General features: G+C 49.7%; 1 protein-coding gene across 19 annotated transcripts in view; it reads left to right on the top strand.

The window, feature by feature from the left end:
* The window catches only part of Clec16a (C-type lectin domain containing 16A), a 195,747-nt gene that overhangs the window by 157,250 nt on the left and 10,654 nt on the right, over positions 1–27,843 (top strand). For 9 of the 19 annotated variants that reach the window (NM_001398551.1, XM_087570110.1, XM_087570101.1 and 6 more), the window contains one exon: positions 24,703–24,861. The exons of 4 other annotated variants lie outside the window; for them this stretch is intronic. In NM_001398551.1, the coding sequence (NP_001385480.1) occupies positions 24,703–24,861 (159 nt within the window). Of the gene's footprint in view, positions 1–1,901; positions 2,159–15,288; positions 15,398–15,738; positions 15,879–24,702; positions 24,862–27,843 lie in introns of those variants that run through there. 6 more of the 19 variants (XM_087570117.1, XM_087570115.1, XM_087570114.1 and 3 more) reach the window with 2 other exon arrangements.

Below are 27,843 nucleotides of genomic sequence, written 5' to 3'. Positions count from 1 at the left end.
GTTTGCCCTTTCTTCTTCCGGTTGCCTTCATCGGGCTATTTTTCACAGCAGCTAGAAACAGAGCTACACACATACTTCATGAATCGCTCTCCTATAGCTGGTTGAGCGCTTACCTCCTGCTCTTTGTTCTCTTTCCTGCTAAGTCGGCCAGAGGGTTCTGCAGAACTTCTGAGGTAAAGGATCCTTTTGTTGTGGCATTCTCAACATGGCAACCCCACAAGTAGCAATTAGGCCTCAGATGCCAGGTTCCACATACACTTCAGCCTCTTGGATTGACAGGATCCTCAGAAACCTTGGGGACAGTCAAGTGATGGGAAGAGTTGTTGTTCCTGGAATGAGCCTTCCCTAAACAACCCTGAGCTTCATGGGAATAAACATATTTTCTCCCCTTTCTCCCAGTTCCAAGCTATCCTTGGCCTGAGGCCTTATGCAGGGTCAGCCAAGCTTTATCATTATCATGTGTGCACAGCGTGTGTGAGTACAGTGTGCTCATGCCATAGCATGCATGTAGTCAGAAGGCAACTTCCAGGAGCCAGCTCCCCTCTCCCTTGGCATGGGCACAGCAAGAGCTTTAACCTGCTGAACATCTGCCAGTCTGAGCCCCTTTACACTTGTGAGGAAAAATCAAGAAGAGCCGTGAGGGAGCACCCCCACTGGGCTGGAGGCCTCTAGGTTCTGCTGACCGTCTGTGCTCCAGAGCTGATAGAGACAGGTTTCCGAGTGTCCTGCATGTGGCTTCACAAGAGTACTCCAGATAACCATTTCAGTGACTATATACTGCACCGGCCTGCCGCCCTAGCACCACCTGCCCTGGAGAGAGCAGTGTGTGACTGAATTTCCTCCTCCCACGGAGCTAGCAGAGCTACTTTGTCTGATGGCTGCCCTTCTGTACAGGACTGTACTCTCACATGTTTCAGGAGTGGCCAGTTCAGTGGTGATTAGCAAACTCACCATGGGCATAATTCTTTTTTTTTTTTTTCTTTTTCATTTTTTTTTATTTAGAGAATACTTTATTAGTTTTTGTAATCAAACCCACGTATATAAGACCTTACATATTTAATACAGTGTGTTACCCCTGTACAAATGGAAAAAACTTAAGTTCAACATTTCTAGACCAATATGGCTGTTAATTTCTGTACAGTGCCAACTCAACACAGTAAACGGGGATACTTTTTTCGAAAGTTGACAGCACAGGTAAAGTTTCAAAAAATTCAAATTATATATCTGTATATATATATTTATATTTATATAAAAAGACCAATAATAGCAGTGTGTTATGCATCAACAGCAGCAACAGCTTTTCCAGGTTCTGCAGTCATCTGAACAAAACTGTAGAGACATCCAGCACACTCCATTAAAAAAAAAAAAGTAAAAAAACAAAACCCGAGAAAACAGCACAGTTCTGTTACTCTTGTGGTACCTGGCACCATTTTTTTTTTTAAATTAGCTTCTCAATCATCATCTGGAAAGAAAACATTCTGAGCAACATCATTAAAAACAGCTCTGATAAAGCACGGTCACTACTACGTATCATAAAGCAGGTACAAGCTATTTTACATCCACAGAGGTATGATACAGTACTGTCCTACATCTATAATACTAGAGGATACAATTTAAAAGGCATTATTTGAGACTTGATTCTACTTTTCCAGCAGAGGGCCCAAAGGATGGTGTGACACAGCTTTGTAAAGAAACATACTCTAGACAGGATTTCCTTTCACTAGTGGCACACTTCTAAGGACTCATTCTCTCCATGAATGTCAGCTAAAACCGTTATTAAAAAAATGAAATATCCCTAGAACAAAACCGTATAACCACCGGATTCACATGAAGATGACCTAGTGGAGACAAGCTGGACCTCACCTTACCAACAAGCTATCAAATCTGTTATTTTTAAACAGTGAGACCTCCAAGGAAGGAAATGCCAAGTAGTGCTTCAAAGCTTCGGACCACAATCAAACACAGCATCCTTTTCAACAGAAGCAGAAGCTCATCTGAATATGCTCAAGGATGCTGACATCAACATTTAATCATCTCCTCACTCATCCAGGAAGAAGGGGAGATCAGTTACTACTGTACTTTATTGTGTTCAACCAAATCACCATGTTACAAAAATAGCAAGCTGCCATAATAAAAAATAAGGCTCCTCTATCCAGCACCAGATAGCATCATTTTACTTTCAAGCCTAGAAATTGCACACTTGTATATAAACCAACCGAAGATGAGGATTGAGAGTTCATCCTGGTGGATTTTTCCTTTGATGAATATGAAGTGTCCTTCCTTATCTTTTTTGATGACTTTTAATTGAAAATTGATTTTATTTGATATTAGAATGGCTACTCCAGCTTGCTTCTTCTGACCATTTGCTTGGAAAGTTGTTTTCCAGCCTTTCACTCTGAGGTAGTGTCTGTCTTTGTCTCTGAGGTGTGTTTCCTGTAGGCAGCAGAATGCAGGGTCCTCGTTGCGTATCCAGTTTGTTAATCTATGTCTTTTTATTGGGGAGTTGAGGCCATTGATGTTGAGAGATGTTAAGGAATAGTGATTATTGCTTCCTGTTATATTCATATTTGGACGAGAGGTTATGTTTGTGTGCTTTTCTTCTCTTTGTTTTGTTGCCAAGATGATTAGTTTCTTGCTTCTTCTAGGGTATAGCTTGCCTCCTTATGTTGGGCTTTACCCTTTATTATCCTTTGTAGTGCTGGATTTGTAGAAAGATATTGTGTAAATTTGGTTTTGTCATGGAATATCTTGGTTTCTCCATCTATGTTAATTGAGAGTTTTGCAGGATACAGTAACCTGGGCTGGCATTTGTGTTCTCTTAGGGTCTGTATGACATCTGTCCAGGAACTTCTGGCCTTCATAGTTTCTGGCGAAAAGTCTGGTGTGATTCTGATAGGTCTGCCTTTATATGTTACTTGACCTTTTTCCCTTACTGCTTTTAATATTCTTTCTTTATTTTGTGCGTTTGGTGTTTTGACAATTATGTGACGGGAGGTGTTTCTTTTCTGGTCCAATCTATTTGGAGTTCTGTAGGCTTCTTGTATGCCTATGGGTATCTCTTTTTTTAGGTTAGGGAAGTTTTCTTCTATGATTTTGTTGAAGATATTTACTGGTCCTTTGAGCTGGGAGTCTTCACTCTCTTCTATACCTATTATCCTTAGGTTTGATCTTCTCATTGAGTCCTGGATTTCCTGTATGTTTTGGACCAGTAGCTTTTTCCGCTTTACATTATCTTTGACAGTTGAGTCAATGATTTCTATGGAATCTTCTGCTCCCGAGATTCTCTCTTCCATCTCTTGAATTCTGTTGGTGAAGCTTGTATCTACAGCTCCTTGTCTTTTCTTTTGATTTTCTATGTCCAGGGTTATTTCCATGTGTTCTTTCTTGATTGCTTCTATTTCCATTTTTAATTCCTTCAACTGTTTGATTGTGTTTTCCTGGAATTCTTTCAGGGATTTTTGCGATTCCTCTCTGTAGGCTTCTACTTGTTCTCTAAGGGAGTTCTTTATGTCTTTCTTGAAGTCCTCCAGCATCATGATCAAATATGATTTTGAAACTAGATCTTGCTTTTCTGGTGTGTTTGGATATTCAGTGTTTGCTTTGGTGGGAGAATTGGGCTCCGATGATGCCATGTAGTCTTGGTTTCTGTTGCTTGGGTTCCTGCGCTTGCCTCTCGCCATCAGATTATCTCTAGTGTTACTTTGTTCTGCTATTTCTGACCGTGGCTAGACTGTCCTATAAGCCTGTGTGTCAGGAGTGCTGTAGACCTGTTTTCCTGTTTTCTTTCAGCCAGTTATGGGGACAGAGTGTTCTGCTTTCGGGCGTGTAGTTTTTCCTCTCTACAGGTCTTCAGCTGTTCCTGTGGGCCTGTGTCTTGAGTTCACCAGGCAGGTTTCTTGCAGGGGAAAAGTTGGTCCTACCTGTGGTTCCAAGGCTCAAGTTTGCTCGTGGGGTACTGCCTAAGTCCTCTCCGCGGCGGCAGCAACCGGGAAGATCTGCGCCGCTCTTTCCGGGAGCCTCCGTGCACCAGGGTTCCAGATGGCGTTTGGTGTTTTCCTCTGGCATCTGGATGTGCACAGAGTGCAGTCTCTTCTGGTTTCCCAGGCGTGTCCGCCTCTCTGAAGGTTTAGCTCTCCCTCCCACGGGATTTGGGTGCAGAGAACTGTTTATCCGGTCTGTTTCCTTCAGGTTCTGGCGGTGTCTCAGGCGCAGGGATCCTGCCGCTCCTGGGCCCTCCCCTACGGGAACCCAGAGGCCTTATACAGTTGCCTCTTGGGCCAGGGATGTGGGCAGGGGTGGGCAGTGTTGGTGGTCTCCTCCGCTCTGCAGCCTCAGGAGTGCCCACCTGATCAGGCGGTGAGGTCTCTCTCCCACGGGGTTTGGGAGCAGAGAGCTGCTGCGGGCCGGCGGGCATAATTCTATATCACTCTCTGTTCCAAAATCTGGGAAGCGGAAGATTCTAGACCAGTGGCTTTCAACCTTCTTAAAGCTGCAACCCTTTAACGCAGCCCCAACCATAAAATTATTTTCATTGCTACTTCACAACAGTAATCTTGCTGCTGTTATGAATCACAGTTTTGGAGATAGAGGTTTGCCAAGGGGGTCGCAACCCACAGGTTGAAACCTGCTGAAGCAGAAGATGCTTCCCTCAGGAGCTCATGGTGTTCTGAGAAGGGAACTTCTAAACTGCAGCAGCAGTAGCAGCAGCAGCAGCAGCAGCAGCAGCAGCAGCAGCAGCAGCCCAATCTGCACTGAGATGCTGGGGCACCCAGGGCAGGAAGGCTCTAGGAAGAGGTCTTAAAGAATGGGCAAGGTCAACCCAGTGTGTCCAGAAAGGTGGCATAGCCACGTGCTTATGAGTCCTCAGAAGGTAGCAGGTTGAAGCTTCACAGGAATGATGGCAACTTTCCTGAATCTGAGAGCTTTAACCTGCTGAACCATCTTGCCAGTGAACCACAGGAACTGTCAAAAGCCAGGCTGACAGTGCACAGCTTTTGGAGCAGGAAAACAATGGGCTACTAGGGCCAGTCCAGGTCAAGCTGTCCGTGATACCTTAGCCCATACTTAACTGTAAAGAGCAGGCAGCCGAGAGAACATGTCCCTGCCCAGACCAGCTGGTGTCTGGCCCCACTGACTGACATGGGCTCAAAGCTGGCCAGCACCCTTGGCATACCCACCTGTACTTGTCTCTTAGGCAAGGGCCGAGTTTTCTTTCTTGTTGTGTTTGCTTATGGGGGGCAGGGAGTGGGGTTCTGTTGTTGTTTAGTTTGGTTTTTTTATTTTGAGTTTTTTGAGACAAAGTCTCACTGTTAGCCCTGGCTGGCCTAAAATTCAGTATGTAGACCAGGCTGACCTCGACTTGCCTCTGCTCTTCAGTGCTGGGGTTAAAGACATGTATTGCCATTGCAAGGGGGTTGCACTGGGTAGCCTTTATGCAGCATGGGTAATGGCTCCCTCATAGCCACACAGATAGAAGCCTCTCACCTAGGCTTCCCACAGCCTGTATATTCCAGCCCCTCCTCAGACCCCCATGCCGTAAGCAATAAAGGCAGCACTCCGTACACATGGCTCGCTGTGGCCAGACTCTCAGGCAAGGGTCCACTGACCCTCCCCTGCCCTGTCTTTTCAGAAGGGAAATGCAACAATCTGTAGGCCAGGGAAGCCCCCTGCCTACTCAGCACTCTCCATGTTGTTTCCTCATCGTCTCCCCTCTACATCCTGCCCAAACCATTACTCAACTGTGAACTGTGGAAGGCAGATCTAGGCTTTGGCTAGTGCTAAATTCCAGGTCCTAGAGTCTGGGACCTGGGCTCTATCCCAGGTGGTACTTGATAAAAATTTGATGGATATATGGATACATACACTCACATAGAGGAAGATGGGAAGGAGATGGATGGATGGATGGATGGATGGATGGATGGATGGATATATAAAGGAGATGGGTGGATGGATGAGTGAATAAGGAGGGAAGGATCCAGCAAAGCTTTAATACTCCATTGTATGTTCCCTTGTATGTGTCAGACATTGTTCACTGGGGACTCAGGGGTAAGCCAAACAGATCAGTCCCTTTGGATCATGGAGACTGCAGAACGCCTGTCATAATCGGTGCCCTGAGGTGCTGTTCCAAGAGCTGGAATAATATTCAAGACAGCACTGCTACCTGGAGTTAGGACTCAGAAAAGCTTCTCTAAGAAGGAGAAGGACCAAATCCAGGCAACATGTGTCCAAGACAAGGAGAGCTTGGCCACAGGCTACCTGGAACCCCAGAAGTGAGGTGCTCACTCACTGCTTATGCTGGATTCCAACTCCAGGAGAGTAGGACCCCAGACTGTGATGCGCCACAGCTATTTAGACTGATCAGAGAGCCCCTCTGCCACCGCTGCTGTGGCCAGAGACGCTGACCTGAGGTGATTGTCAGTCTGCCCTCAACCAAGAGCCTGTCAGCACTGGGATACTGTTGTGTTGGATCCTGTTGGGAGGAATGTTCCTGGGCTGGGCCGGACTAGAAGAGCGATACCCACCTTCATCCCAGGACAAATCACATCAACAGTGCATGAGTGAAGGCCCCTGGATGGGCTGCAGTGGAGAACACAGTATCAGTTGGATATAGTGGCATGTGCTGGCTATTCCAGAACTCAGGAGAAACGCCGAGAACTTGAAGCTAGCCCGGGCTACATAGCACACCCCTTTCTCTGAAACCCATTGTGTTAAAACTACCATTACAGCTAGCTGGGCTGTCACGAAGCCACCACCAGGCAGCACACAAGGAGTGGATTACCTCATCTGTGTCCCATTTAGGCCATATTTTCCTTAAAGACATCCAAATAGGAAAAAATAACTTGGAACATACTGCACATTCCAGAACAATCTGGAAACCCTGATGCAGTCCAGACTCACCTGGCACTCTTCCTCTTCTAAATTTGCCTTTTTCCCATTTCTTTTTGGCTCTGAAGAAAAATCCTCTGTTCTTACTGGTAAAAGGGCCTCCTGTTCCCTTTTCTTTCCTGTAAGTCATGGTAAGCTTGTATTTCATACCTTTCCAGAAGTCAGTTGGTTGTGGTCTAACCTCAGAAGCATGGCTTCTGGGAATGGCATTAGCTCCACTTCTGTGAGCTTCAGTGAGACCTCAGAAGCATGGCCAAAGCTCATGCTGTGGGTGTGGGACAGAAGACAGCGGCTGTGGTACCTGCTCACTGCTCCGGAAGCAACTTCCAGATACTGAGAGACAGTATGCCAGCAGCTCTGGCCGGTTCACACCGGTGGTTTTTAAAAGATGGCCCTGATGCCATTGGGACAGTTTGGATTGGGTGTGTGGTAGAGGCCAAGGCTCAGAGCCTTCAGGGTACCGTGCCATGCTCCATGACTATTTTCTGAGAGGTTCCTGCATATAACTGCCATCCTCATCTGCACAGTGAAGTCTGACATGAGTAACTTCACAGGGGTAGGCTTTTCTCCAGTGCTTTCAGGGGATTTGGTCCATCATGGGAGAAGGGCAGCTACCACATGGCTTCCAAGGAATAGAGAAGGACCAGGTATGCACCAATAAGTCACTTAGTGAGTAAAAGCCACCAAGTCTGACGATCTGAGTGGATGTAGGATATCGACCCCCTCCCTCCTGCTGTGGCACGTGTGTGTGCATGCACATGCACATGCACACACACACAAATACACAAATATAAATTTGCAGTGAGAGAGAGTGCACCTGCCTGTGTGGATACTCCCAGCCTATGGGATAGTGAGTGCCGATTCAGGGCGCATCTCACCATTACCTGGTCGTCCTATAAACGTCATCACAGACACACCCAGAGTATACCTTACTAATCTCTTAGGGACTTCTCATCCCAGTCAGGATGAACCTTCAATGAACCTTCAAGTCTCAAGGATCCAGCCCCTATCCTGTGTCAGCATCAGTGATAGATAAGCTTAGACCCCATGTCCGTCTGTCCTCATTGTGGCACAGTGTTCCAGGTATAGATAGCAGAGCTGTTCACCTTGAGGTCACAGGATGCTGGTCACGAGACTTGCAGAAGAGGAACAGAGATGGGCTCTACCCATCAAAAGCACATCTCACTTCCTCCGTTCCCTTCTCACCCACTGTAGCCCAGTCAGATCACTAACAGATTAATCCAGTATGGAGTCCCTTATGGAGGCCTGCCTCTGACCATTGCTGCCCTGCAGACCAAGTTGTCCATACACAAGTCTGTGGAGATGCTTGATATCCATGCCTTAAACTCACCACTTGGACTCCCCGCAGTGCTGACCCCTCCCTGCGGGTGGCCGTGAAAACACATTTGCCTCCCAGGATACGGAGCAAAGAGCTGGCAACCACCCCAGTGTAACTAGCAATGGGGCTCTGTACTCTCCTTGTCTGACAGGTGATGTGCCCTGCACACAGGCCCCCAGGAGTCCCAGAAGAAGCCTCTGCTGCTTGCCGGAGGCAGGATGTGCTTCTGTCCAAAGAAGTGCTTTGACGATTATTTATTAATCGAGAGAGGGAAGAAAAAAATAATAGGGTTTCCTGGAAAGGGATAAAAGTTCAATATGATAAACTCCCGAAAAGCAATCAAAGGCCAGAGAGGGCAGAAAAATAAAGGACAGGGAGAGTCGGAGAGACGATGAATCAGAGCGGGGCACGATAGCTGTCAGGGAAGGGGCTGTACTTCATAGCCATGGGTGCGGGGCAGCACTACGGAGCAGCCAGTGGGAGCATGCCAGGGCTGCAGGGCAGGAAGGCAGCTTGCCCCACAGAGCTCCCCAAGCCCTGCTGACATGAGGGAACAGATGGACCATTCTGCTGTCTCATGTGCCTACAGGCACCCTCACCGTAATTTTTGTGCTTTAGTGAGTGAACACAGAAAATTACCTATGAAACCGCGGCTACTGTCAGTTCATACACAAGCACCCAGCACTCATTACAAGAGAGGGTTGCAATTCTCCCTCTCCTTCCCCCTTCTCCTCCCCTCCCCCTCCTCTTCTCTCTCCCTCCCCTCCTCTTCCTCCCCCCCACAGTCCCTCCCCATTCCTCTCCTTCTCCCTCTCTCTGTATTTGTGTGTGTGTGTGTGAGTGTGTCTGTTTCTTTGTGTTTCTGTCTATGTGTAGGTTACCCTCGAGGCTCTTAAAAATATTATAACAGTCTGGCAAGACGGCTTGATGGGTAAAAAGCTTGCTGTGCAATCATGAGGACCTGAGTTCAGATCCCTAGCACCTGTGTAAAAGTTAGCATAGTTTAACACTTATCTTTGCACACAAACCTTGGCATTGGAGACAGCAGAAGCTATGTGTGAACAAGTGGATCACCAGAATTCACTGTCCAGCCACCTAGCCAATCCCTGACTGCCAGGTTCAGTAAGAAATCCTGTCTCAAAAAATAATGCAAGAGCCAGGCAATGGTGGTGCAGGCCTTAGTCCCAGCACTCAGGAGGCAGAAGCATGTGGATCTCTGAGCTCAAGACCAGCCCGGTCTACAGAGAAAATTATAGGGCAACCAGGGCCACACAGAGAAACCCCCATCTTAAAAAGCCAGACAAACATGCAAAAACAAACAAACAAACAAACAAACAAAAAAACCCAACAACAAAAATAAGACAAAAAATGAAAATCAACCTCTGACCTACATACATGCATACATACAAACAACACACAAATACACACATTCTAGTTCTACACACAAGCACTCACACACACCCAGATCAAGACACTACAGTCTTCTCTGACTATTCTCCCCAGTTGCTCTACCCCTCGGCACCCCTCTTTCCTGGTTTCACTGATCCTTTTCAGACCCTTCTCCATGCAGCTGCATTTCGTATGATACCTGCAACCCAGGGCCATAAGTCTTTCTCCACAGTTCTGAAATCTAAATAGCTTTGAAAACCATTTCCTAACTCATTCGGTAGCAAACCAGTCCTGAACTGTTGCTGAGCTGTAAGTAGAGTTAGTGTGAGTGCACACGCTCGTTTCTTATGGAAATTTAATGTTTGGTTTCAGCAGACCAAAGCCCAGCTGTGGGCAAGGCGTAATTTGTGTGTATGTACTGCCTGGCTTTTAATACCAAAGATGATGATTTCCAGACTCATCTGGCCCAGGGCTCAGGGTAAGGTGCTGTGGGCTGTAACTGCATGATGTTCCTGCTCTGCCTTGTAAGTTTGCTCACACTTTCCATGGCTCGCTTTCCTCAGACCCTGACAGGAATCAGGAATCAGGCTGTTATTTAATGCTGTGCATTCCTATCTGTGGCTGCATAGTATTCCACAGTGGATACGTGAATCTTCTACCCAAGTGTCTCAGCAGCCCCTGGCTTTCACTGCCCAGGGCCACACTGAGTACCACTGAGCACAATGCTGTGTATGTGTACTCTCCAGATTCTTATCATTGTAGCCTAGAACTCTATGTAGATTAGACCAGGCTAGCCTTGAACGCACTGAAGATTGCTGATGGTCCTTGGTGTCACCCAGCATCTGATGCAGCATGGGACATTCTCTCCCTGTCTGCTGGTGACACAGCTTTTCACTGTTGTGACAGAATGTTAGATACATTAAGAAGGAAAGCTCTATCATGACTCCACATTTTAGGGGTCTCATTCCATAGCCACCTTGCTCCGTGGCTTGTAGGCCTGTGGTAAGGCAAGAGCTGATGGCAGAAGGGCATGGTGGAAGACAGTTACTCACCTCATAGCAGCTGCCAAGCAGAGGGAGCAAGGCAGAGACAGGGACAAAGTGCTACCAAGCCATGCCCACAATGACCTATGTCCTTAAGCTAGGCTCCTCCTGTTAGCTTCTACCCAATCCCTACTGAAGCCATCCGTCATGACTTCATCAGTGGTCTCAGCCTTTGAAAAGTCAAAGTTCTCACAGTCTAGGCACTTCCAAAGCCCACATCTCCACAATGTTTTAAGGACTATGCCTGCTATACAGAAGTTCATCAGGGACATTTCAGATTAAAGCCATAATAGTGGATATCACTGTCCAAATCTCTGTTTTTCTTCCTTTTTGGGAGGCTGGGGGAGTGGGGACCTGGGTTTCTCTGTATGGCCTTCTCTGTGTAGCCCTGTCTGTCCTGGAACTTGCTTTGTAGACCCAGCTGGCCCTGAACTCAGAGATCTTGCTGCCTCTGCCTCTTGAATGCTCGGATTAAAAGCGTGTGCCACCACTGCCCTACCAGGTCTCTACTTTTCATAACACAATTGTACTGGATCCACACCCACCCTAATGACTTCATCTTAGCCTGATCCGTCTGCAGAGTGACCCTGTTTGCAAACCAGATCCCACTCTGAGGTGGGCCTCTGAGGCTTGTCTATATCAACCAAAGTATACCCAGTTTCCTCACTGGTACCAGGGTGGTTTCTGCTCCTCAACAAATCACGTCATAATGATTCATGCTTCTAGATACCCCACTAGAAGCCATTCCTTAGGGTTAAGTGGGTATGCCTAACCTGGGCCTAGGGTCTCGTGTAGCCAGCTCTTCAGAGGTGCCACCAAGACGAGGCCCCTTCACAAGTTTGTGCATATTTGCCAGCCTGGGCCCTGGAGAACTTTCTTTCTGTCTCATTTTCATTTTCCTTGTCTTTCCTGCCGAGAGAGAGAGTCCACAGGTTAATAGCAACATGGGGGCTGTAGATCAGAATGTCTGTGCGGGGCATGTTCTCTTGAAGACACGGAGACAAATAGAAACCTCAGAAATACAGGGGGCCTTTGTACACCAGACATTAAATCTATCCATGCAGTCTCACTCACAGGGCAGTGTGCCAGGACCAGGAGAAAGCATTTTCTGATTTAGTTGAGGCTGAAGGAGCCCATGTCAGAGAAAGGCAGCTAGAGATCGAGCTTCCAGGCACTTTTAGGCAGGGACTGTCTCCAGAACCCCTCAGGTTCTGAAGAGCTTTTTAACATAGGGGCTTTTAGGCTATATTCTAGGAGCTAGAATTGGAAAGGAACCTGGGAAGCTTAATCAAGGAGGACTTCAGAAATGGGGGCTTAAAGAAGCCTGTCAGCGAACGGGGGGGGGGGGTCATACAACTGAAAACAAAGGCCATGGTGGGGTGCTTGAGTCCTCAGCCTAGAATTAAGAGTTGACCTACAGACACTTAGCACAGGGAAGTTCACAGAAAAGACAGAACAGGATACAAGGACGGATAAGCTTAGCCCCTAGGCAGGGCAAACACAAACCTCAGATGCAGTACTGCAGTGAGAGCATCACCCTGGTCATCTGGGCCAAACCCTTGAATAGATAAAAGCCCAAGAAAAAGGAATCCTGCTCACCAGCCACCCTGCTAAGCCAGGTCCAGGAGGGGCTTTGCTCCCTGACCGTCTGTTGCCCCGGAAAGGTTTCTTTGTTCTACTGAGAGATGTCAGGTTTATGTTCCCACAGTTGCACCTTCAAGAAGAGTGGTCCAAATGATTCCTGGTGTCCCTGAAAGCTGTCCTGGGTCCCTGACATCTGTCCTCTCCTTCCCAGTTGTCTAGTAACCGGGCCAAAGGCAACTAGTGTCTCCATGCTCCTTTCTTTCAACCAAAATACTTGTTTTCATGTGACATCCTGATGTAACTTTCACTTGGACAAGGCTGGTGATCTGTACCTGTCACCATAACACTTCCTAGGCCAGGCTGGTCTGGTGATGGCAGCATCTTCCTCATGGCTTCCCTCTGCCACTGTTCCCTGTGGGGAAGGGGAGAGTGTACAGACTGTCAATATTTGGACCACTTATCACCTGTGTTCAGGCACTGAGGTCAGGGGACAATTCCAAGATCTAAGGCTCTAAAAATGTGGAGCTGACTAGAAAGGATTTCTGAGAAAGGGATGAAAGAAAGACCCCACATCTCCATTCTACCCCCTTCTCAGCCCCTGGGCACTGGCCACTGCATCTTGGATTCTTGGGAAGAAATGAAGTCAGTGCACCCAGCCATGCAGGTCCCAGTTAATAATGAATGTGGAGGAAGGAGAGAGGATGTTCAATATTTAAACAGTGCAGAACGCTAGCTGTTTTGTCAGTTACTGCCCTCCGCCTGCTTCCTGGATGGCTTCTGTACAACTGAGCACTGCCCCAGTTCCACTGCTGGCCCCTGCCACCTACTTATGTGAATAGGGAACAGTAGCCTTGAGGTGCTCCACCCAGAGGAGGAGAGAAGGAGAGGATGGCATGGAGCTGGGGTCTGTAGTGTGCAGCCTGTGTGTGCAGGGCTCATGTCCAGGCTGTCTGGATCCGTCACAGCCTCCTATGGGGCTGCCTGTGTCTCATCTGTGTTAGGCTTCAGTGACCTGACTGACAAGGAGGGCTTTGCAGGGCAACAGTAGACTTGCCTTAAGAACTTTCTCTTCAAGTCCACAAACTGGATAGCTGCCCTCAAAGTTGCATGTAATGCAGAATTCTGTAAATCAATTCCTCTTTTCTTCTTGACACATGTTATATCAAAGGCAAAAGCATCCTTCTGGGGGGGAGGAGAAAAGAAAACATTTGGCCCGAGACATAATAAAATCATGCTTAAGAATGCAACAAACTTGAAGTCTCTTAGTTAAAGGAAATCAATACTTTTATGATGAAATATTAATCATCCTTAAAAAAAATAAGTCAAAACTAGAGATGCACAAGAGCCAGAGTGATTTTAATGCCTCAGGCATTAGCTTGGCATTTGCAAGGGAGCAGAGGGAGTGGAGCCCACTGGAGCATCTCTGAGAAGCCCCTCCCCGGCCTCGTGAGCCACTTGTGGATTTTCATTCAGGAGCACACACATCTTTCCATGACACGCCAACGACACTTCCAAGCATTTCCAAAATGCTGATTGGGGGAAACGAGAAGCAAGGAGAGGAGGAGCCGACAGAGGTGTGCACACACGCATGTGCTGTGAGCAGGGCAGGGAGAAAGCTGCCTGTGTGCAGACCCCACCACCTGCCCTCCCTCCTTTAAACCAACAGTAATTGTTCTGAGTCCTCGTAGGAGATACTGCACCATGTTTAACTGTTTTGGAAACAGATCAAACTGGTTGAATTTTGAGTTTTTATATACATACAACTCTGTCAGACACACAGCACAGTCCTGGTGTGCTGAAAGCATGACACATGAGGGTCGAAAGAGCAAGAATTCCATTTTCTCACTGGTGGCTTTGCTGTAAATCCTTATGTCAAACTGGGCGTGGCGTACCCTCCTTCGAGCACCTGGGAAGCAGAGACAGGATCACTGTGAGTTTGAAGCTACCCTGTCTTTAAAAATAAAAATCCATTAGACAGTTAATGTTACTACAGGAGAACCTCAGGTCTCACTTTATTGACTGAAGCCTGCAGTCAGCCAGTCATACGGGTGACAGATGGATGGTCTCAGCTGTATGTAGTGTTGCATTCTCAAAAGATCCAGCTCCTTCTCCCACCACATGACCCACATGGAAGGCATTAACTGAGTGCAGCCTCACCAAGGCCAGCTTCCAGTTCAGCAGTCAAAATGCAAGTGCCTGGACACAGTCTCCAGTACATGCTCTCAGGGCAAGGGAATCTTCTCTGGTCACATTACCTAAGAGCAGCCAGGGCCTAGGAACACTCCTCTTCCCCTGTGTCCTTTTACCCGAGTTTCTGCTTTTCCCAGGACTTGTCCTTTGCACATGACAGATACTGGCCATCTGGTTGGCCAAGTGTCATGGGGTCGCAGGAACAGAAGCTAGCAAAGCCCTGCCCACTGAGCAGCAGCTGTAATCTTCTGAAGCGTGTTCTGGGCTGATGGCCATCTTGGCCTCCGTGTGACTCAGCACGCTCTCTGATCCCATCTACCGCCCACCATGCTGATAGCATCTTCGGTTCTTTCTGTAGTAATGTGTAAAGCAACATTGCATCTGTCAGTCTTGTCTGACCCCAATCAGTCAACACACAGGAGAGGCTTCAGTGACATAGCTCTGTAAGCCCGAGTCCTAGCAAACAAGTGGACGGACCGCCAGCCTATGGCTGTCTGCCCTGGGGGTAATAAGTGCAGGGAATTATCAGACATCTCTTGCAGAAGTTAACAATGAATTCCCTGGCCTCTTTGTATACGTCCACCTTGTGGAATCCTCAGGCTAGGCATCCACATTATGAGGCCTACCCTGCAGTGCTGTCTTGCTTCTGGCCTGAGAGGACAGTGCAGGGCTCATAGGAGACTTCTTAGCAAGCTAGGTACCCCTAGCCTACCACAGCTCTGGGGACATCCTTGTCAGGGGGGCTTCAGCTGCCCCACCTGCTCTGTTCCTGAGTTGGGAATTTCTCCCCGCCCCAACCCCCATGCCTACAAATCCCCCCACAGCTGTCTAACAGCCTCCTTCTCCCTGTTCTTTCAGCCTTGTCCACTGCCTCAAAACACAGGCAGCTAAGATGGCCGCTGGTGAGCTCTCTATTGCCTTGGCTGAGAGACGGTTGTGGAGCTCTGTGCTCTCTCATGTATACATGGTAATGCCATTTAAAGTGGGCAGGGACTGGGAGAGGCAAAAGCCCAGGCATCCTGGGGAGAAAGCCCGAGCCCTGGTGCCCTACAGTTTGAACATCTACAGAGTGCCTCTCCAGAACCAGCTCCCTAGGTCCACATGCCAGCCAGGCCTCCAAGGCAGGGAGGACCACCTATACTCCCACATAGCTCGGGTCCCCACTGCAGAAGGGACACTTGGCCTTAGGTGTCTCCCATGGGTGGTGGTCCACACAGCCAGGCCCTCACCTGACCAAAGGGCTAAGCCCTATCAAAATGGTGCAGGGAGAAAGCAGAATACTGAAAAAGCATTTTCTCTTTTCTGCAGGTTTTCACGTATAGCCATTAATAGCCGAGAGGATTTGTCCATGGATAAAGACCTATAGGCTATCAGATTCTGCAAGTTCCCAGATATTTTTGTATGTTATCCCTTTACAACCAACCAGAAATAAAAGTCTGTAAGTGTTTGGAGGCAGAGCCAGTCATCGGGTCACCTGCGGCCAGGGTCAGGAAGCAGAGAATGGTGGCTGCTGTAGTATCCCCTTCCCCTTGTTTACATATTTGCCACCCCACCATCCCTGATAACAGGACAAAAAGCAGCTTTTCCAGTAATGGTACATAGGCAACAAATCAAAAAGTGATACTCGAGTGTGAAACCCTTCGGATGATCCCAGGGTTCACAGCTCTGAAATGCTACACCATTAGACCCGCTGGAGAGTGGGAGTGGGGAGCAGGTGTGAGGTCTGTGCACAGAGCTCGACTGCCTGGGACCCGAGCCACAGGGTGCCCGCACGTCAGGAGACCCTCCATACTATGTGGCTCTCTGAGGTTCTGTCTCAGCATCCAGGTCCAAGCCTGGTCCTTGTTTGTTTATTATTATTTATGATGTGGAAGGAGGAATGTGTACCACATGTGTGTGTGCCCACAGAAGCCAATGTCAGATCCCCTAGAGTTGAAAATGCAGGCTATTGGGGGCCTCTAGCCCAGGGGCTGGGAACCAGACTCAGTCCCCTGGAAGAACATTACTCCCTTGTAGCCCTAGCTTTCTGTCTGCCTAGCCCCTTGTTTTGTTTATTTTTGCTTTCTGTTTGTTCGGCAGTAGATGACTGTGTGTTTGTGTCTGAAGACACATGCTCAGAGGCCAGAGGAGACGCCATCGGGGGTCCTGCTGAATCACTTACCACAGTATTTCCATGAAACAGGCTTTCTCGTTGAGGCTGGAGCTCGGCTATCCAGTCTCTGACCCCACAGCAGGAGAGCCCAGGGCAACATGCACCATGGGCAGCTTTTTTATGTAGGTGCTGGCGACTCAGGTTGTCATGCTGTGATGCTAGGCAGTAACCATGTGAGCCATCTCTGTCATTCATTCATTCATTCATTCACTCATTCAGCATGTTTGGGTGTTTTCCTGAATGGTTGTCTATGTGCATGCCTGGTGCCTGAGAAAGCCAAAGGTGTCAAATACTCTAGAAGTTGAGTTATATTTGTGAGCTACTCTGTGACTGCTGAAAAGCAAACCTAGGTCCTCTGGAAGAACAGCCAGCCAGTGGTCTTTAGCTGTTCAGCCGTCTCTCCAGCCCCACTGTGGGCTTTTTTAACAGTGCTGGTGGCGTCATATCTCCCTAAGGTGGCTTTGCTCACTGATTCCCTGCCTGGCTCCCCCAACCCCCCTCATCCTACCGAAGGATAAGCCCCAGAGACAGACTGGGTCGGACTCATGAGTCAGAAAGTCCCCTGTCGCTCCATACCTTGTCAGCAGCAGTACAGAGCCGCAGCAGACTCAAGGGTTAGACTCTGTCGTAGCTCTACCCGATTCACCAAGGGACCTGGCAGACTGCAGCAGAGGTGAAAGGGCAGAGTCAAGGAGAGAGGCAGGGAGGAAGGAGCAGGCCGTGCACACTGGCTGTCTTGGGTCTGTGCAGGAGGTCAGAGGACTGATTGATTTTTCTTTTTCTTTCTTTCTTTTTTCTTTTTTCTTTTTTTTTTTTTTTTCTGTTTCCCAGCATCTCAGTGTGTGGTGAGAAAATATGAACACTGTCTGGCTAGGAGCCTGAGCCCTGGCCTCGGAGTGAATCTGCTAATGAAAGACTGAGCTGGGAAGCCTGTGGCCCTTAGCTCCCTATTCCCAGTGAAGGCCTGGCAGCCCTGTGCCTCCTCATCTGGAGCCTCATGGAGAGATGGTTGGCTTTAGGGAAGGCAGGTCTTAGAGCCTATCCCTCCCAGAGGATTGGAGGAACACTTCTGTCCCAGGCTGAGCTCTTAGCTGTCACACCACTGGAGCTGTGCAGGAGCTTCCACAGGTGACATTTTAGGCTCAGCATGGGGCTGATGACAGCCCAGCACAGTACAGGGCTTATGCACACACAAGGGGCAAGCTGGCTTTGCCCCACCCCCTTAGATTAGCCACTCCTTGTTTTTCCAGAAGAGCATGAAGGCGGGGGCTGCTGTTGAGTAGATGCAGGAGCCTGGCATTCACAAAACCCAGCCTTCTGTCCACAGCGCTTCTTAAGCCTGCAGCCACCTCCCTCAAGGTCATCCTGGGCTACATAGCAAATTAAAGACCACCCTAGGAGAAATCCTGTTTCAAAGCGGGTCTGGGCGGGGGGATCATTGTGGAAATGATGATTTCCACATTTTAAAACTTCAGTAGGTAGTTTCCTTATCTGCAGGGCCAGGGTGGTAAGCTGCGTTTTCAAGAAAGCGTTCTTAGCCTCCAGGTCTCTGTGGGGTCAGGGAAGCCTCTTAGCTCTTACCACCTTCCCCTTCAGTCACTTGCTCTGCCGGCCAAATGTGTAGGATGTGTGATCTCTACCAGTGGGATCCACTGGAAAACCTGGAAAAGTCAGGGAAGCCACTCTCTGGCACCGCAGTGTAGAAATCACAGTGTCACTGCTTAGAGAAGAAGGTTTGATGAAGGCCACCATGCAGCTAATTCTTCCCTGCTACTGCCTTCAGGAATGTGCCAGGAGAGGTGTGAGGGATACAGACTCTCAGAGACTCTCAGGTCCCAAGAGCTCCTCTATGCTGTTTTTCCCCTGGGTTGGAACTCCTAGGAAGCTCAAACTAAATGTGCTGTGACCGAAGTCCTCCTGCTGTCACTTTGACTTGGCGTGCATCTGATACCGGTCTAGTACCAGCTGGTTTTGTTACACGGCTTCCGGGCTTGTCTCTGGTGGTGGGCTTCAAAGGGAAACCATACAGATGCATGCTGGGGTCAGCAAGCCCCTAGAAGTCTGTGGGTAAGGATAGAGTTACTCCTGACAGCAGTGAGCCCCTAGTGGTCCGCCAGGCGTAGTTACACAGAGTTCGAGCTCCTCGGAATGACCCCTGAGATGAGCAGACTCCTTGCACTTGACCTTCTAAGAGGCCCTGTGGAATCCCCTACATAGACTCGAGCCAGTTCCATAATTCCAAAAGGGAAAATGCTTTTTAACCCAGAACACTTATATTTTTAATCAAATACCCAGAAGGCACCAGTGGCCCTGCTTTCTTGGAAGATTAGAGTAGCTTCAGCTCATGGACCCCCAGGCTCTAGCACCCTATCTGCACACTGCCTCACAGCCCTCAGCTTCCAGGTCTTAGCCCTCTTTTAGAATCTCTTTCTGGTCTTAACTCAGAAAGAAACTCAGTCCATCCACTGGATTCTACCAAAAACTGCCCTTACATCATGGAAGGAAGTTGAATTCATAATCAGGATCACTTGCCCCTCCCCCGTTCCTCCATCCCACCATGTCCAGATCCCTAAACCAGAACTACAAGCCCTAAAAGCTGAGGGCAGTTTTCTCCCTTCTAGGTCAGAGCTAGCATATCAGTGTGACCAGGGGACTTGGCCCATATCCTGTATTAGCAAGGCATTTTCCCCACAACAACATCAGATAAGATTAGCTTCAACTGCATAGAAAATGCTAGAAGGGAGGTTAATGTTGCTCTCCAGTGAACATGGATATGGGTAAGCAGGGGCTCTTCCATAAGTCATCGGGGACCCAAGCTCCTCTCCACTCAGTGTTCTTCCTTTTGTTATACGGCAAAAGGCAGTTCCCCTCTTAGGCCAGGATGACTGCCGGACTTCTGGCTATCACATCCGTGTTCCAGGAAGCAGAATAGAGGATGTACCTACCCTCTTTCCTGTCGAAGAGGCTTCTTGGAAATCCCACATGCCACTTTGATGTCTGTCTCATGGCCACAACTCAGTTACAAGGCCATGCCTAGTGGCCTGGTTCTGGAACTGCAAGTGAAGGGAGAAAATGAGTAATAGAAACAGGTAGTGATCTCAGAGCACGTCCAAAGGGTGCTAGCTGCTCAAGTAGTGAAAGTTGTTACCCAGCACACCAGGCGTGCCTGCAGTCAGGCTTCTCACACACTGCCTGAGCAGGACAGAGTGTGTGGGGTATGGGGGGAAACCTTGGCCCAAGCTGGCAAACAGCACACAAGCCCTGAAGGACAGGAAGGGACTTGTGCAGAAAGAAAGAAAGAAAGAGAGAGAGAGAGAGAGAGAGAGAGAGAGAGAGAGAGAGAGAGAGGAGGAAGGAAGGAAGGGAGAGAGAGAGAAAGAGAAAGAAAGGAAGGAAGAAGGGAAGGAAGGAAAGAGAGAGAGGGGGAGGGAGGGAGGGAAGAAGAAGGGAGAGAGAGAGAGAGAGAGAGAGAGAGAGAGAGAGAGAGAGAGAGAGAGAGGCAAAAGGGAACTGCAGTCTGCACGAGTGGCCCAGGAAAGACCAAGGACTGCGGGGCCAGCCTGAGCTGCTGGAAGAAGGCAGTAAAAGCAGAGGCCAACAGAGGAAAGGACTCATCCCAGGTCTCAAAGCCAGAGTGGACAGATCTTAGACTTAAACCTGGGATTCTGACTCCATGTCCAGGATTCCCTCTGTCACTGGGCTTAAAACAGAAGGCTGGCCTTTCAGTAGTAATTTTGTTCTTGACAAAGGCCAGAGAGCTGTTCATTTGTTGAAGTTCCCCAAATCGTGGGACAGTGGAACAGAGGAAGACAGGAAGGCCCCAGGCTGCCCATGCAGCTCAGAGGTCCTGCAGAGCAAGGGGTGTCTTGCTGCTGTCATGGGTCCTCCTGCCTGGCTCTGCTCTGGGAAAGTTTGTCCAGGTCCCAGGAACTCAGAGGGAGCAGAGTGGCTCATAGTGAGTGGTACTGCCGGGCCTGAGTGTGCCCAGCCCCCTAGGATCCTGTTTCTCCTCTACCCATTTCTTTCCTGGTTTGAAATAATGTTCACAGGCTGGGGATATGCAGTGCTGGTCTAGGATGTTCAGAACCCTGGGTTTAATCTCAATTCCACATAAACTGAGCATAGTGGTGCCACAGGCCTGTAATCCAAGAGGATCAGGAGTCCCAGCTGTTTTCAGTGAAGTCAAGGCCAGTCTGAGATACAGCAGACCCTGTGTCAAAGCAATAGTGATTCATGGTAAGGAGCTTAGAAAATTCGTTCAAGCCCCTAAAAGACAATGAGCACCTACTCTAAACCTCCCATTCCTCATGGGCTCAGCCCGCAGCTGTTTACTCTGCTCTGGACAGAGGTGGAGGGAAACCTGGAATTTCCTTAGTACTTTTGCTAATATTTCCTCACTTGCCACATCTCAGGCACTTCCCTGGGCACTTAATCTTCCTTTCTGCTGGCATGTTTGTCAACTGCAGGCGTTCATCAATAGCCTGTGTCAGAATCCACTGGCTTTCCTCCAGCTCTGGAGAGATCCATGTCTTAACCGTCCCCCGTACTATACCCTTTCATCAGCATCCACACCCCACTCCCCGCCCTCATCCCCCACCACCATTTTCAGTGTCTCAAGTTCCTAGTCACAGACTGGGTCCAAAGGCTCACAAGTCCCACAGCCTTTGGTACACATCTAAGAGCTGTTCTTGAGACAGATGCAGGGCGACCCAAGCCTGTCATCAGCATAGAAGACCCGGGGGAGCCTGTGTGCCTATGTGTTTGGCAGTCCTTGTGGGTTGACACAGACCCAGAAGGCCCCTGGCATCCCTGTTGTAGTTAGCTCATCCAGAACTGCCTTGCTGGGATGAAGTAAGAAATCTGAGGTCCCGGGTTCAGCCTTGCCATTCACCTGCAGTTTTCTCCAGTGCCAGCCCAGTCCCCCAGTAGAGCAAGTTAGTGTGGGAGAGAGCCCCCTGAAACTACAATATACAGAAAGAATGAGAGGGAGGGGGGATTTAAGCAGCAACATGGGAGGGAAATACATGTTCAGTGCCTCTACTCAGTTAATCCCGCAAAATATGACAAGGTTGGAACCAACGAGCCGCTGATTCAGTGCCCAGGTCCTAGTGATAGAAGGAAAGAGCCATCTCCTGCAAGTTGTTATCCGACCTTTGTATGTTAGGCCATTCCTGGTAGGCATTACATGTGAACTTCCTTTTGTCTTCTTTTCAAAAGAGCAACCTACATATGCTAGGCAAGGGCTGTGCCACTAAGCTCCACCCACCCAGCAAAGAATGTTAGTGTCCTTGCTCATCCCCTCATGAACAGCACTTTAAATATGTCCCTGTATCTTTAGAGACAGACCCCCAGGGCCCCAGCTTTTCACTCGTCACTTTTGTTCAGGAGCACACCAAACTCAGTGGCAACACTGTTCCAGCACCGTTCCAGCTTGTTTGTACGTGTGAGACATCGGCGGCTTGGGAAAAGCCACCTGACATTTTGATTTGTTACAGGGCAATTCATTTTTGAGGCAAGCAAACAGCTTGTAAACTCAGGGGTTTACCACTGTATGTGATTAAGAAGTGAGCAGCCGTAAAGTTCACTGCAAAGCTGTGGCTGATTGTCCCTGTGGAATTCTCCAGAGCAATGCTAGGGTCTGTCAGGCATTCTGTGTTTCCTCTGCCGGCCTTTCCTGCCAGTCAATCAGCCTCTCAGTGCAGCCTCATGGGGTCTGGAGCCCGGTGATGCTGCCAATCCCTCTGTAACAGTCATCTGAGGTATACAGTAGGTGAGGGCAGCAAGCATTGACCACCAGGCCCCATCCACCTGCTGTTGCCATGGCACATGTCACCTGCCCCTAGGGCCTGGCCCTAGGTATCAGTGAGCTTGGTCAGTTGATAACAGTAGTTCTTCATGAGCTATATAAATAGCTCCTCCTTGGCCACATGCAAGGTACCACTGAGTTTCCAGGGAAGGGGTGTGGAGAGCAGGAGGTCCTATCTATAGATGGAGGGGAGGGAGGAAGGAGGTGCAGGGCCTTGCCTGGATCCCCCATGAACAGTAAGCTTCCCAGGGGCAAGAACCTGCCCCTGGTGTCTCTACCCTTTGTACTGCATGGGGCCAAGCACACTGCCCCCAGAGAAAACCAAAGCACAGCATTTTGTGCTTTTCAGGCAACATGGTCTCCATGGTAACGAACGACTCTCCTCTTTGTAGGCCAACTGCATTTAAACCGAGTTCCAAAACTTTGTCCTCCTAAAACTTTACTCCATGAGTTAGTTACTTCTTGTGCTGCTGTGGCCAGCAGCTTACGGAAAGTAGATGGAGGCTCATGGTTTAAGGGGATACTGACCATCATGGTGGAGAAGCCGGAAGACCAGAGGATCTGGTGGCCCGTCGTATTGCACCCAAGGCAGGAAACTGAGAGAGGAATGCTGGAGCTCCTCTTGACTTCTCCTCTTTATTCAGCCTCCGACCCCTGCCCATGGGTTGGTGCTGCCCATGTTCAGAGCAGATCTTCCCTCTCTGAGAACTCCCTCACAGATAGGCCCAGAGCTGTTCCCACAGTGATTCCAAATGTAGTCAGATCTGCCATCACACAGGCCAGCACCTTCCACCTTCCTGTGTTCTGTGAAAGAAGGGTAGTCCTGGAGAGCCTCCTGGAGGAAGTGTTAGTGGGAACTGGACCTGGAGGTTCTGGCAGTGCAGGAGAGGTAAGATAAGGCTAAGGCCAGCGAGGTTGACTGTGCTCACTGTGAGTAGCCAGTGATGTCAAGGTACCCCTTCTCTGAAGGACTTGTCCCTGACCTCAGAACAGCTTCTCGGTGGAGGGGCAGAGGCAGTGTGCTCTGCAGAGCACCAGCTCCTTCCTGGGGCTGAGGCAGAGCCCACAACTCTGCCTGGGCCGGCAGGATGATTGACGGATTTATTCCTTGGGAGTCTTCGTGTTTGTAGAGAATAAAGTCAGACGCATCAGCCCTTTGGGAGGGCGGAATGTAAGAGCTCAGAAGCTCCGGTGTGGAAAGCCTGAGGCAGGTGCAGCTCCCGGGACATCAGGGTGCAGCTCCTGGGACATGAGCTTTGTCATAGAGAGGCCCTTTGGGGTTCAGGTTATTTGTTTTTGTTGTTTGTTTCTCTTTGAAGACAAAAATCTCACTATGTAGACCAAACTGGCCTCAAATTCAGAGACCTGCTTGCCTCTGCCTTGTTAATGTGAGTGTCGGGATTAAAAGGCATCAGCACACTTTATTTATATGAGTTATTTTGCCTACATGACTGTATACCATGTGTGTGCCTGGTACCTGCAGAGGCCAGAAGAGGACCTGAGACCTCCTAGAACTGGAGCTCAAGTGGGGTTCTGAGCTGTCATGTGAGTCGTCTGCAAGAGCAGTCAAATGTCCATTATGGCTCAGTCGTCCTCCACTCAGCACTTCTAACGGGCAGTTGCCATGCACCCTGCCTGGGCCGGGGCTGCTGGGAAGTCTCACATCTCCCCATCTTCCCCATGGTTGAGGCTATGAGAGTGAACAACCAGAAACAGACTGAGAGGCCACTTACCTGCTGCTGAGAAGTGGGTTTCACCACGCAGAGCTAAGTATCTCTACGCCTGGGAGCCAGGCCCCTCCCCATATTGTGTGGCCACAAACCACAGAGCCTCCACATCTCTCAGTGACTCTGGGGTGGGCTGTTGGTGACTGTCGCTGAGCTCTTTAGCAGAGCCCTCATTACTCCTGAACCTGCCTGCCCTGCCAGGACTGCCAAGGCAGAGTGGGTTCTGGGAGGGGAGAATCAGGGCCCTCAGTTGCTGGTCTCTGTAATACCCTCACCTCAAAGCATATCTGGCCGCTGTGATGGGGGCAGCAGGCACCAGAGCCTGGCCTTGGCCTGGTCAGTGGCAGCTGTTTCTGGAAGCAGCTTCACACACACCCCTGACCAAAGAGACCAGCTCCTTCTGGCAAACATGCCAAGGCTCACACAGAGAAAAGCCTAGTACAGTTGTCTTGACATTAAAGCCCCCATGCTGCCTCTGAGGCAAAAACTGGCCTCCCAGTGCCTCAGCTCAGTACGGACGGAGGTGACCTTCCTGCAAAGCCGACCAGCACTCTTCTAATTGATGGTGTTGCATTGTTGTCTTGCAGGCTTTGCTGTGGCCCAGTGCATAAACCAGCATAGCTCTCCGTCCCTGTCATCGCCCTCACCACCATTTGCCAGCGGGAGCCCCGGTGGCAGCGGGAGCACCAGCCACTGTGACTCAGGAGGCTCCTCCTCTGCACCCTCAGCAACTCAGAGCCCGGCAGGTATTGGCCGTGGGACGTGGGGGCTCTGGGAGACCCTTTGGGACTCTGTGACCCCTTGCCTCAGCTATGACCTCTGACCCACAGCCCCTCCTCACGTGTCTGGAAGACACTGCCACTCAGGGGTGTTCTTTATGGTTGAGCAAGATGGCATTACCCACCAGCTGCATTAACACTTGTCTTGGCTGGTCTGCTCTACTGTGACCACAGAGCTACAAGGAATGGCACCAGCTAGGCCTAGCCTACGTGGCATGCCATCACTTCTGTGTGTGTCATCTGGAAGGTCTCTCAGAGATGACTGTGTGAAGCCTGGGAAAAGGAAGAATCGTCCCTTCTAGCTGGGCTCCAACATACACGTTTCTTCTTTCAGTGTTTGGTGCTATCTAGATGTCCCCAGGAGCATGCCCTACCACTTGTTAGGGAGTTCACTAGGACAGAGCAAGGTCACCTCTTGCGGTCCTTTAACATGCTCAGAGGCCATAGAAAGAGTCTGTTAAAGAAGAGTAGGACTATCACGCTTCAGCCCCTCCACCTGCCTCGTCCTGGGCTCTTGTGAGCAGCTTGTACACGTTTCGGTTCCGCATCAAGTCCCAGGGAACAGACATCAGGCTTGGCTCCTGATTAGCATGGCCCCCAACACAGCCCAAAGGGCAGGGCTGAAATAGGAGTAAGCCCAGTGTCCCCAGGCAGTACAGGGCTTCACACCCAGCAGCACTGTCCCATGATCTGCAGGGTCCCCATGTCTCTAGCCTGTCCCCTCTCTGTGCCCTTCTCTGTGCCTCCAAGGTCTGATTAGAGCCCTGCCCAGCACCTCTCACTGGGCACTCATTCATCCTCTTGTTTAATTATGGAGTGAAGAGCCATGGGGGGACATGTCAGGCAAAGGCCATGGTGCTGTGCCCACCCCAGGGGCCAGTGTCTTCCCTCCCTCGCTTTCAGTTTCCTTTCCTGGTAGTGGATTAAGTCACCTTGTACCCATGCCTGAGTGTGCTATCCCCACAAGGTACTTGTTCCCATCCTCTGTTGATGTCCCAAGGCAGGAGCAGGAAAGGTCACCTCCGAGCCCAGCTCACTGGAGCTCTTCCAGTGCACTGTCAGATCCTCTCCCTGCCCCCAGGCTAGCGGGAAGTGACCTCTGGACTCCCTCCCGTTGGAGGTTAGCGACAACAGGGAGAGGCAGAGGGAACATGCTTTAAGACCAGCTCTGGGGACTCCTGCTCTTGGTCTCCCCTTGCTCTAGGACAGGAGTGCAGGGCTGTATATCATGTGTCATGTTCATGCACTTGCTGATATGCACATTTCTGTATCTACGTATGAGCCCAGACTCCCCTGCTTGCCAGCACTCCTAGGACAGAAGGTCTTTTACACAGTATAGACATACCTTTCTTCCATTTTTTAAGGAGGCAGAGCCAACATTTAAGTGAACAGGTAGCCACACACTTCTCTGCCTAAAACTAAAACCAACAGAAGCCTTACATTGTCCAGATCATCCCTCGAGTGTATGTGCATTATTTCTGCCCTGGCCTCCTCAGCCCCCAATCCCTACCACTGCCAACAACATGTCTTTGAGTCTCACAAATCCAGGGCCATTAGCCTGGCTGTCAGAGGGCCAGGCAGTTCCCGTGAATAAGTGATGGTCAGGACCCTGTGGTGCCTGCTCCCTCTCACTGCATCCCGGCAGACACACCGGCCCGTTTTTATGTGACATGACAGTAAAAGCCTGACCCTGGCTACACATCCGCCTCTGTCCACTCCACAATCGCTCACCTCTTCTGGAAGAGCCGACCTGGCCAAGAGCTACGCTTCCTTCTCGGGGAGGGAATCAAATGCCCTGAGACATAGAGACTCCTGGAGCCCATGAGTATCTCCACCTCAGTGCTCCATGTAGGCTACGCCCTCGGTCCAGAGCCAGATGCATACTTTGTTCCTGCAGTCGGGCCGAGGCAGACTGTTCCCCTCACCTATCCCTACCACGCTGGGCTAAGGGACTGCTAAAGTTCCGGGGCATGGGGGACGGGGTCCCTCCACCACGTGTCAGAGTTTGACACTAGTTCTAAGTGGTAGCCCAGTATTTAGGACTCAGAGAATAGCCGACATGCCAAGGGCTGCCACCACCAACTAGAGGCACTGTCCTCTTGGGAAACTGGTCGTTGATGAACCTGAGGGGCCAGTTCCCACCTCATCCAGCACATCTGCTGCCGCTCAGCAGGAACAGCACGGCCTTGCCGAGAGTCCCTTTGTCTTCCTGGTAGTTTTGAGGGCATGGTACTAACTCAGCATTGCCGAACCTCCCAGGGCCAGTGAGCTGCGTAGTACAGAGCAACTGTCAAGCTCCTGGAAGCCAGGAAAGCAAACTCCAGAGACTCAGAGACACCAGTGCCCCACTGCAAGGTCAGCTATCTGTTGAGGAAGTAGTGATGAATGCCAGTGAGAGGCCAGTTTCCCACGGCTGCTCCAAGCTATGCTCAAAATTATACTCAAACCTATACAAGGGGCACATCACAAAAATACAGCTGGCTCAAGGCTGTAGTAATTTGATAGGGCAGCTCTGGGTCCCAATACTGTTCCGTCATTTTCAAAACAGCCAGAAGAGCAGATTGGAACATTCTTAAAAATGATGAAACACTTGGTGTCTGAAGTGATGGCATACAAGTGGCATATGAAACCGCACAGGTAACAGACACGCCCTGCACTAGTCTAAACGGTGTACAGAGCTCGTGAAGGCTCTCATCCTTTTCTGACATTTCTCATGGGCTGGACACCATGGTCAGTGTGGTTTCCTTCCCAGCCCACACATGGTCACCCCCATGTATACCCTGCATGGCATCCCAGTAGACATCCTCCTAGGTGTGGGCACCTTGCCTGGGTGCATTATGTACCTCCTACTCCCTGAGGCCTTCCCTACTCTCCTCCATTAGAAAACATAACAGTTCTGACAGATCACATGACTTCACTACCATGCAGCAGCCATCAGCAAGGGGGAGA

Source organism: Rattus norvegicus, chromosome 10, assembly GCF_021556685.1.
Source record: "Rattus norvegicus strain SHRSP/BbbUtx chromosome 10, alternate assembly SHRSP_T2T, whole genome shotgun sequence".
NCBI lineage: Eukaryota > Metazoa > Chordata > Mammalia > Rodentia > Muridae > Rattus > Rattus norvegicus.
Note: the sequence above shows the minus strand (reverse complement) of the source record. Positions and strands in the feature narration are given on the sequence as shown.